This window comes from Anopheles nili, chromosome 2 (assembly GCF_943737925.1).
Source record: "Anopheles nili chromosome 2, idAnoNiliSN_F5_01, whole genome shotgun sequence".
Lineage (NCBI taxonomy): Eukaryota > Metazoa > Arthropoda > Insecta > Diptera > Culicidae > Anopheles > Anopheles nili.
In genome coordinates, this window is record NC_071291.1 from 13,012,141 (window position 1) to 13,023,440 (window position 11,300).

An 11,300-nucleotide genomic window follows, 5' to 3' on the forward strand; every position below is an offset into this window, starting at 1 on the left:
TATGCCACAATCGTGCTGGTAGTCTATCGTTAATTTTCTGTATGCAAACAAGCAGTACTACTGACGTAGATTCAAAAAGAAAAAAGCAATTATTGATCCGTAAACTGTCCAAAAGTGATTGCTTCTTGCAATGAATAGTATTGCGCCTAATAGTGTGTAAATGCTAAGAATTTTTTTAGTAGGAAAAAACAGCATAAAATAGTAATGTGGCAAATTTTTTAAAACTATCAAGGAAATAATGGTCAATTGTGAGCCATACGATACCATTTTTCCCAACACGACGATGCACAAGGTCTGAAAAATAAATGAATACGTTCTGAGGATTTAAACAACCGAGAATAAAAAAGTTTGTTTTGCAGTTTTCTTTTTCTTACTAGTTTACCAACTTTATTTATGTAATGTAGTTCTCTGCTAAAACGATGACCAAATTTGTGCAGAGTGAAATTTTTTTAATGAAAGCGTTTTGACCCGGGTCTGTAGAATCACACTTATGGATTTATGGTTCATGTTAGCGCTTGTAAAAAATTAACTTTGTTTGAAACACGTGGTCGGTTATGATGTTCATTTGTAACGTTACATGTAGGTGGAAAGTAAAAATGTAAAGCATTAAAAATAGCTAACAATCTTTGACTAGCGTAGCGTATTCTGATAACACTAATTTCATATCGGATGGTGCATTACACTGCTGCCAAGGATAGATGTGTGGAATTGTAAATAAGAAAAAACATCCTTGCAATGAAGCATGTTGTTTCTTCATCGCTGGTACCATTCTGATGAAATAAATGGTCACCCAAGCAGAATTTGCCAATGGTGATGGCGACTGTACTTGTGTCAATACACGTAATCGGTAAATTGGTTTCTAAAATCCACCTAAAGAATTTTTTCAACACTAGCGGTGATGTGGGGAATGTGGGTGTGCTTGTTTACGGAGTTTCCGTTCACAGAAGAATGCTGAAGATAGTTTCGCTTCATTTGGATCATTTAGATGTTACATATGTTCGATGCGTATAGTTGAATCAAACAGAAAAAGGTTTAGATTTCCGTTTAATTTAGTGTCAAAAAGAGTATTAATAGTTTTGTAAGTTAACACAGCTAGAAATACGGAAAGCACGTTGATTGGTATTGCGGTTCGAATGTAGGTAATTTAAGCTACAGCAAGAAATTTAAAATAAATATTGTAACTACCGTTGTAGTGTAACATAAACTCTAGCATGTAAGCAAACGACATGAAACAGGATGCACGGTATAAAGTGCACTAGTGCATCGCGACAATGCACAACGAATTACCAGGACGCAAGTGATGTGTTAAACATGATCGCAATGGGACAGTATGATTAGCTAAATGTTCGTAAAAATGCAAACTAAGGCAAATACAGGATGAGGGAGTAAATTAGAACACGGGACAGTATACATATTTTTTTCCTACATTTAATGGTGAGCGGTAGACGTTTCTTGGCATCCCATAGAATATCATCGCAGTTGAAGGAGACTGTTCGTTAAGGTAAAAGTTACATGAGTAAGTGAATTGTACACGATACTGTCCTTTGAAATACATTAAAAAACCAATAAATTTGAATGGACCTTTTCTTTTTTTACGGAGCACCTTCATGATTGGAGCAAAAAAGTAAGTAAAATATTAGCCAAATAGATTCAAACAACTAAAATAAGTGTGATACTATTACTTTGTTTCTTATCCAACGTAAGAAATACAATCACAGCATTAGAGCATTTTTTTTGAAAGTAAATTAATCAAAATCAATTGTTTCACAATTATTTTTTCTGCAAATTTTAAATGTTGGTATAATAAGTTAGTATAAGCATTTAATGCATTCGTACAGTAAAAACACAACTTCTTCGTTCGTGGTACGATAACGAATACGAAGGGCGATAAAAATAAAAGTAATAATTTGAATTTCCTGAGTCTTGAATTGAAAATCATATAGTGAAGAGACGGGTGCTAGCAAGCAGAGTTAAATCAAACTCTTACATCATGTACTGTAAACTGTCGAGAAGAAAAAATACCGCGACATATGTCAATGAGAATTTGATGTCTGGTACGGACATACCATTATAACGGTAGCAAAACAGTTGCCGGCTGCCGGTTCATTATTAGGTATGGTCGTTATAAATATTATTTCTATCCGTGATACATTCTTGTAAGCTGATTTGTAATAGTTTTATGTAAAGAGGATATGTGAAGCATGAGTTTTGAAAATGATGATTTGGATGCAGAGCTGGCGTGCTCTGCCGAACAAGCCGAACAAGAGGTGGAATCAATCGTCGAAGCCAAGGAAGATACGGCTTTAACGCAGCTGGTGGACGCCGAGGAGTTTCTCGCATCGGAAGGCGTTGCTCTTCTTGAGTATGAGAAGCAGATGTTTTTTGATCTTTTGCACTCGGATGCGCTGGTCGTTTGTGCAAAGTGAGTAATGGGCATCATTCTCTGTGAGTAGCATAATGATCTAGCAAAACCATTTTGTATTTTAGAGGTATCAGCTATGAGCGTGTGTTGCTCAATCTGCTTAAAATTTTTTGCGATACTTCCACGCTTGTCCTGGTGGTGAACTGTTCGGAAAATGAAGAGCAGTACTATAAAACTCACCTCGAACACACCGAACATATACACGAGTCGGCTAAAACATCAGCGGAAAGAGAACGTGCATATCTTCAAGGTGGCATCCAGTTCATAAGCACTCGCATTCTTGTGGTTGACCTACTAAAGAAGCGAATTCCGATTGAACTTATCACGGGAATGTTTGTTGTGCGGGCTCACGAAATAATTGAATCATGCCAAGAAGCCTTCGCGTTGCGGCTTTATCGACAGCGCAATAAGGTGGGATTCGTAAAGGCGTTTTCGCGTAACGTGGAAGCGTTTACTTATGGCTTCGGACACGTCGAGAAGGTGATGCGCAATCTGTTCGTGAAGGAGCTATTTATTTGGCCGCGGTTTCATGTTACTATCCAACGGTCGCTGAAACCATACGAACCCACAGTGGTCGAGATACAGATTCCCATGACACAAAGCATGATCCTGCTTCAAACCAATCTGCTCGAACTGATGAATTACCTGGTGAAGAGCATTAAAAGTTTGAACCGATCCGTCGAACTACAAGAGGTAACGGTGGAGAATTGTGTTACAAAAAAGTTCCATAAGATATTGCAGGCCCAGTTAGATACAATCTGGCATCAGCTAACATCTCAAACGAAATTGATCGTGGCCGATTTGAAGGTACTGCGTAGCTTGATGATGTACGTAAAAACATGCATGTCGTTATCTGCGAACGTTTCTGTAATCGAATCGATACCTTGTTTATTTTTTATAGATCTTGTCTATACGGAGATGCCGTTTCGTTTTATGCACTGCTCAAACGCTATCGCACGACCGAATACGTTCTCAACAATTCGGGTTGGACAATTCTAGAGCCGGCCGAGAAAATATTTACTGTTGCAAAGGAGCGTGTATTTAACAGAGAAAATGGTGAGCATAATTAGTATTGAAAGCAAGCAACCTGGACCTACAGTGAAGGTGTTTTAATTTTCAGAGTTCGAACCGGAGCTATGTCCAAAGTGGAAAGCCTTATCGGATGTGTTGCGGGTGGACATTCCAAACGATATCAAGGAAACGTCTCGGAAGATTCACAAAAAAGAGGAGCGACAAAAATATCTTCAACAACAGGTGAAAATTCTCATTTTATGCCAAGACTCGCGAGCATGTTATCAGCTGAATCAGTTCCTAACGCAAGGCCCTGAACGCTACCTGTTCTACCAAGCCATGAAAAACGACATATCGGTAGCGAAGCTCGCGGAACAATTCAAACACATCTCCACTGAAGGGCTGGATATGGCTGGTTTTAAGATTCAGGAGTTCGAGCCCCTGCCCCGTACGAAATCAGCTACCACAGTTGAATTGACGACAGCGGATGGTGCAAAAAAACAGGACATTGCATCCGTGAAAGGAGGTTTTCTGCGTGAGAGAATTGCCAGTAAGCGGCGTGATGCGACAGAGGAGCTGGAAGCTCAAAAACGCAGAGAAATGAAGAAAGATGAAGAGTGCGATGGTTCGGAAGAGGCTGTGAAAAAAACCGACATGGAGAATGATCTGGCGGCAGTGCGTACGGATGAGCTCGATTATCAACGGTACTTCCGCGATTCGTATGTACTGACCATGTCGCAACGATCGCTGGGTGATGTGATAGATTCGAATGAGCTCGATGTAAGCTTGCTGGAAGCGGGTACGTTTGAATCATTCACAGAAATGGAAAACATGGATATCACGTCCATTGTGAAGGATTTCAATCGTCCCCTTGTATTTATACAAACATTCAAAAGCGAATCGAACGGATTCGGTGCCCTGGAACGGACTCTGGAACAGATTCACCCGAGGTATATCATCATGTATCACACGAACGTGACCGCTATCCGACAAATAGAGGTGTACGAAGCTCGCCAACAGCGCTTACAAATGGCGCGGGTGCGAGTGTTTGCTATAATTCATTCGAAAACGGTCGAAGAACAGTCCTACCTTACCTCGTTACGTCGCGAGAAGCAGGCTTTCGAGCTAATGATCGAAACAAAACGGGTAAGGGATAATTAAACCCACCAACCCACCATAGCCATTGTTCACTTAATGGCATTGTCTTATATTTTACAGACCATGGTTGTGCCAGAGTATCAGGATGGGAAATCGGAGGATACAATAGTGATGTTACAAAAAAAGCAGGAGCTTTCGAGTAGACAAGCCGGTGGTCAGGATGTCAAAGATCCGTCGGAAATCGTGACACCTCGCGTGGTCGTGGATATGCGTGAGTTTCGTTCTGATTTGCCGTGTCTTATACACAGAAGAGGCATCGATGTGGTACCATTGACGATTACGGTAAGTATGCTGGAAGAACAGCTCTTGTGTATTTTATTATATATCGTGCGCTGGTTCAATGTTTGTTTATTCTATCCCCATGTTACCACAGATAGGAGACTACATTATTACTCCAGAAATATGTGTCGAGCGTAAATCGATCTCCGATTTGATCGGATCGTTAAATTCAGGCCGCTTGTACAACCAGTGTGTGCAGATGACGCGCTACTACGCCAAGCCAATTCTGCTGATCGAGTTCGATCAGAATAAGCCGTTTCACTTTCAGCGGTATTTCATGGTTTCGAACGCTGGTGGCAGCTCGTCGTCAACCAGCGGTTCCTCGAACGATGATATCATGGCCAAGTTGCAGCTTTTGACGATACACTTTCCCAAGCTACGGCTCGTATGGTCGCCAAGTCCCTACGCTACAGCGCAGCTCTTTGAGGAGCTCAAACAAGGTAAACCTGAACCCGATCCTGACGTAGCGTTGAAAGTAGGTTCAGATGAAGCTGGAACGGACGAAGCGGAAGCACTCGATGGATTAGCCAATGTGGAGGTGCAGGAATTCCTGCTAAAGCTTCCCGGAATCACTTCTCGCAACATTGGTCGAGTTATGCGGCAGTGTAAGAGCCTCCGGGATTTGACTCAGCGAACGGAGCCGCAGTTGGAGGAACTGCTAGGTGGTCAAGCGGTAGCTAAGCAGTTGTGGGATATACTCCACTTGGTGCACAAACCCACCCAACCGGATCCACTCGATAAACCCTTTGCTTCAAGATTCAAGCGCGGCGCGAAGCGATTCTAATCATCAGCGTTGTTGCAATTTTTATCTTATCATTTGTTCATCAGTATTTTCATTACTACATTTTTTCGTATGTTACTTTTTTAGTAGTATAATAGAAAGATTGAAAAATAGTACACTTTGGGTAAAAATTAAAACTTAAGGAGAAAAAACTCATCGTTCACGAAAAGTACTTCGTATTGCTAGGCACGTGAAATAATGAACAAAGGAATGAAGGAAAACAATCGTAAGACGATAGGAAAATCATCGAAATCCCATATCCCAGAGAAAAGGTAATGATAGCGAATAAATGCAGGAGCGCAAATTAAGCTCGCCAAGCCAAATAGCCATCTTAGCGACAGCGCTACATAGCGGTAAACGTAAAGCAACTGACGATAGCTTTGCTGTATGAGTAGGATCGCATGCTTTATCGTTCCCACCATAATCGTATGCAATTCAGTCAGTTTTGGTCTGCAGATAAGCAAACAGATCGACGATCAAGCCTGTGGTGAATATAAGCGATGGTGGTGTGTGGTAGTGATAGGGTCAGGTAAATTTTCAGTGAAGCGTACCTGAAGATGGCGTCTTTTGAGGCTCATCAAAAATGTGGTAATTTGTGAGTCAATTGGAGAAAATGGATCGATTTTGCAGGATCAAAAGCCGTGATAATTCTTGCCGGGTCGCGTAACCGTGTGGAAGATGTAGACACACAGTTTTAGCTTAGGTAAATGGCCTTTCGAGGTGTAACTTGATTGCATTAACACAGTGTATAGTGCGTTCGTGTCTCACACGCGAGGTAGTTCTATTGTTTTAATCATTCGTTGCATAATTTTGTTCGCGGTTTCGTGCGCTTTCTTTGTGATGAATACTAAGTTCTTAGTGCATCCTTCGGAAGTGAAAATGAAGTTCTTATCAGCAATAGAACAAATAGCTGCCGCTTTGGTGAGTACAGGATAGCGAGTAATAGAACGATAAGCGTCATGGTATGGTGCACGATTATACGTGTGCGGACAGGTGCACAAAACGAATTTATTTTTTGTTGTTTGTACATATTTTGTAAATAAATTTTGTCGATCTTGATTGTAGTATAAGCGGTATTTAACAAAAGTGAACGAAATCTGTTTGAATTACAAAAGTAGTAAACTTATAGCTTGGCATTTGATACCTTAATATTTTTTAAATAGTTTACCAAATGATCATTAAAACTAACGAACAAAACTATTCGACTGCAAGTGTATTAAAGAACATGATGCTGGGAGACGGGTTTCAGTGTTATTTGTCATCAGTTCCCGCTAAGGGCAAGTTGATGAATCAAATTAATATACAATTCAAACGGCATGTTTGGAATATTTGCATTGCAGTACGCGGTGTCTAGCCGGCATGTAGTAGCAGTTTGGAGGATTATCGATTTCACGAAAACGTTCTTCCGGAGATAAATAATCGCCACCATCCGGCGGTGCTGCCATTCCTCTCACTTGTTTTTCTTTACTGCTTTCCACACCGGATGGTAGCGTGTCTGCTGCGTGCTAAAAAAGGGGCAGGAAATGGGAAAATTGAACCAAATTGTACTTTCCCCTTCGCGCCGCATCAATTCCATCGCGTGCCGTCGATCCGTGCCGGGATTCGGTTCACGCCTGGGCGGCCAATGATGACGTCGCGCCACCTTTCCGGCCGATCGTGCTGCGGAATAGAATCAGGACGAAACCCTCCTCCAATTTCGGGCAGAATTAACCGATGAGAAGGAGGAAACAAGGTAGAGGGCAGGGTTCTCTCGATTCCCCAACGGTTCTGGATGATGCTCAGATTAATTTTCACACCAAACACTGCAGCTCTTCGGTGCCTCCTCTCTCAATATCCGTTTTCCCTAGGCACATGCTAGCGGGGAGGGGTGAGTCGGTGGTGAAAAATGCTGGGCCGGAAATAGCCGAGTCGGGCGCATCCGCGAACTGGTGGGGTGGTTGGCGTTGAATTTGTTTATCCAAAAACAATTCACATATGATTATCGAGGGGTTCACCGAGCGAGGCTTGGTTTCGTGCGTTGCCCCGACCGTATCCTGTACACGCGTACGAAGCACTTTCTCCGGTTTGAAGCGGGATATCGCTGCGGGAATGGCATGGAATAGGTCACCCCCTAGGGGGCAAGCTGAATGGTGAACGGAGGAGCTGTATAAAAATTTGATTATTTACATTTTTATTTATTTTGGGAGTACTCTGCCGCTCTGTCGTGTTTACCATCCAGTTGATCCCGATCACTTGCCACGGGAGAGAGCTTCCGAACGGAAAGTAGCTTCTGAGCCTGTACACGGCTTCTTTCCCAACGATACCGTTTTGGCACCGGAACTGGAGAATTCTAAAACTCAAACAGTGGCACCACAAAGGTCGCGGTTTTTGTATTTCGGCGAATAAACGCTGGCTGCCCCGTTTCTGTTTTCGTTTGTTTGCCATCCTTGTAGTACATACGGCAACCACCCGGCGGACTCGATCGGCCGGAACCGAGATTTCCTTTTTATTCCCCCCACTGAGCGAATGTATACTACCGGATGCAGCGTGATGGATGGCCAGCGGTGCGTACCCGAAGGGTGCGCAAGCAATTGAGGGGAGTTACCGAAGAATATTTCTCACACACATGCCACCATTCCCCAAACCGGCTTCGTCCGTCGGCTGCTTCATCTTTTCTACACCACTCTAATGTGCTGGCCCTGAGCCTGAGTCACGTGTGCAGCCTCCGGAGCCGGGAGCTGGAATAGTTTTTTTTTCTCGATTGGGGCGGATCCGGATCCGGTGGGTGAAATATTGTTGCATTGTTGTTTGGAAATGTTTTCTTACGCTCTTGAAGCTATGGTTCGTCCTGCGTGACGTTTGTGTGGTAATCATTGAACACGATGACTCATAACCCCGAGAGGATGGACTCGTGGCAACGTAACCTTCAACGAAGATCCTATTTTCGCTAGAAATCCAGTTCAGCATGCCTGGTTCGCGTGCCGGCCACTGTTAGGTTGCCCACCGTTGCAGACGCCATTTTTTCTTCCAACACGACGCCACCCGGCATGCTATGATGTGTATGTAGAGCAAAAGAATATCTTCACATGACACTGGATCAGTGTTTTTTTTTCTGTACATTTTAAGCATTACTTAGAACAGTTTTTTCGGCGCCATTAAGAGAATAAATTAAGTTTTTCCGGTTTTTTTTTTCTCCGGTTCGCTTCCTGTCCGTTCGGATTAGTCACTTCGTAAGCAATTTGTTTTAATTTATGCACGACTCTGCTCGGTATTAATCAAATTAACACCGTTTTGAAGAGCTGCTCGGTGGGATCCCAGTGTTCGGGTTCGGATAATGGTTTAATTTGTTTCTGTCCCGCGTGCTGTGAGGGCGGCTTGCGTGAACCTGCTTCTTGTCTGTAGCTCAGAAAACCCGACTCCAACGCTAGCGTTCCTGATAGATTTACAACGGATTATCGTAGTCTAGCAGGCCGCTCGTTTCGACTTCCCTAACTTTAAGGTGCGAGTTTTAAAGTTCACCTCCACCAACGCCGTGCCTGCGAAGCAATGTGTACGCCTGTTCAAAAAGATGCGCCTTGTCCGCCGGAGTGTGGCGGATTACAAAGAACAATGGCGATTGCTTTCCCTTGTGCCGCCCATTAGGTGAAATCAGCGGTCGGTCGTTCGTTCGGGCGTCCCCCACAGGCTCTCCAGGATTCTGCATGCTGCAGCGAATGGCCATGAATATTAAAACGATTTCCACCGGGGCTAATTCTTATCGGAAACGATGGTGTCGGCGCGAAATGGTCGGCTGTAATTAACCCAGATCCGGCAAACGCGCCGCCACACACCATACTGACCAGAGCCCCAGACGCTGGGTCCCGTGGTAGGCTTTGGCCTTTCTGAACCAACTCTCCATTTTCTTCCCTTGGTGTGCCACCTTACGCAGTGCAGACTGTTTGCCTTTTTTTGTAATTTTCGCGGGCGTGCAATTAAATTCCATTTAATTAAACGTAAATTTCTTCCTCATCCGTTTGGTCGAAGGTACGGAGAATGCAGCATCGTTTACGCTTGAAGTGTGGCCAGCAGATATGGAACAGGAATCAATATGGTAATAGCGCTTGCGTTTGGGCTTGCAGTGCTGCGCAAACATTCATCGGCATTTTAACGTAGCCTGTATAACACTGTAGCCTGTATAACAATTTGGTATAACAGGTGAACTGAACAAAGCAAGGATGTGAAATTGAATCACTTTCACGGTGTTACTCTGCGAGGTTTTTTTAGGTAACTAATTTCAAAACAAAGCTTTTTTTCTACAGCAAAGTGTTTGTGAACCACTGCGAGGAAAGAACCATTTCTCTCATTACAAGTGTAACTAATCGTACATTTTCGTTCTTGCAGAACGCGGGTCGTAAATAACCGTAGCATTTAAATATTGTTGCCATCGTTAGGAGAATTCGAATCTAATTACTTTGCATTCTACGGCAAACGAGTTTATAGCTCCGTTTTATTAATCTTCAGCTTCGGAGGAACAAAGGATGCATGCAGTATGTTAAAGCGTTGCAACAATCCCGTGTAATTTCTCCATCTCCATTGGCTTAATTAGCTTCTATTCTTGTATTTAGCTGCCTATGCGTTGTGGGGAAGACTGTTGATTTTCCTCAGTGTGCGTTCTTGCCGCTTTCTCGCAGTCGTATCTCACGTATCCTTCCGATTGCGAGTCGTTAGAGCGAATAGTTGCAACCGAGTGCATTCGAACGGAATGCAAACAATCGCCTCCAGTTCCCTGTCTTGCTTCGTTCTCGGTCGGTGTCGAATTGAACCGTACGGATTCACATTGACCTTTTGTCCGTTTGCATCACAAACTGGCAGGACACTCACCGACGACCACGTCGGAAGGAATTTACTTCCTTCCTGTGTGAGCCAACGCAATCAAATTTGCATGCCATTTTTCCCTCGGCTCGGCATGAAGAATGTCACTCGGCACGTTAGCACGTGCCTGCCGCTCTGAACCGGTGCCGGTTGCACTGACAATGTGTCTTTTAAACGCTCGCCAGCACCATAATGCGTGATGATTTTATTTTATTTCATCTTCACGCCTGTTATTTTCTTTTTTATTTTCCTCCCCGTTGGTGGTAACATAATATGCAAAACGAAGTGTAAATGGGCTCCATTGCGTTTGCACACTGCTGCGGTGCGAGTACGTCCGGGAATGAAGTGTGGTCCTTGCTGTTGGTTTGTGGCAGGATACTTCGCAGCTCCGTACGACCCCGGGACGGGTGTGGGATGGCATGCAGGGTCAGGGTAGGAGTATGTACGAAATTTGCATACACAAGGAAGCGTACAGGACGCAGGAACGTAGGACGTCAGCACGCAGTGTTATCTTCACTTATCCACCTCCTCCGTACTGCTCTACATTTCTCCTACTGTATACTTTCATTGTGTTTTTGTCTAGCAGCCACAGGAGGACATACAGTGTCCTTAGGCACAGATGGAAATCTAGTTATACGAACACCATCTGGCAGACGGATGAGGAAACCAATGATGGACGATCTTCGCCTGGTCCACCTGGGTGAAATGTGTCCTTGGGTTGGGGTTATTTTACGAGCTCCCCAGCAGCAGGGACCATACAGACTCGGCATTCTTCATCGTCTCCGTTGCCTTGGCGTGAAAGTTGACTTTCACTAGAGT

At 43.7% G+C, this 11,300-nt stretch overlaps 1 protein-coding gene across 1 annotated transcript; it reads left to right on the forward strand.

Moving 5' to 3' along the window:
• Nucleotides 1-2,201: 2,201 nt before the first annotated feature.
• LOC128720566 (DNA repair endonuclease XPF) lies at nt 2,202-5,654 on the forward strand. The gene is made up of 6 exons (XM_053814239.1): nt 2,202-2,422; nt 2,488-3,249; nt 3,324-3,478; nt 3,543-4,579; nt 4,652-4,873; nt 4,965-5,654. The coding sequence occupies exons 1-6, from the start codon at nt 2,202-2,204 to the stop codon at nt 5,652-5,654; spliced, it is 3,087 nt and encodes a 1,028-aa protein (XP_053670214.1).
• Nucleotides 5,655-11,300: the final 5,646 nt, after the last annotated feature.

What these genes read in the sequence shown, in the direction of transcription:
- LOC128720566 (XM_053814239.1), top strand. Translation starts at nt 2,202, where the DNA reads ATGAGTTTTGAAAATGATGATTTGGATGCAGAGCTGGCGTGCTCTGCC. An exon ending in TGTATTTAACAGAGAAAATG is followed by an intron (nt 3,479 to 3,542) that starts GTGAGCATAATT and finishes TTTAATTTTCAG; the next exon opens with AGTTCGAACCGGAGCTATGT. An exon ending in TGGTACCATTGACGATTACG is followed by an intron (nt 4,874 to 4,964) that starts GTAAGTATGCTG and finishes ATGTTACCACAG; the next exon opens with ATAGGAGACTACATTATTAC.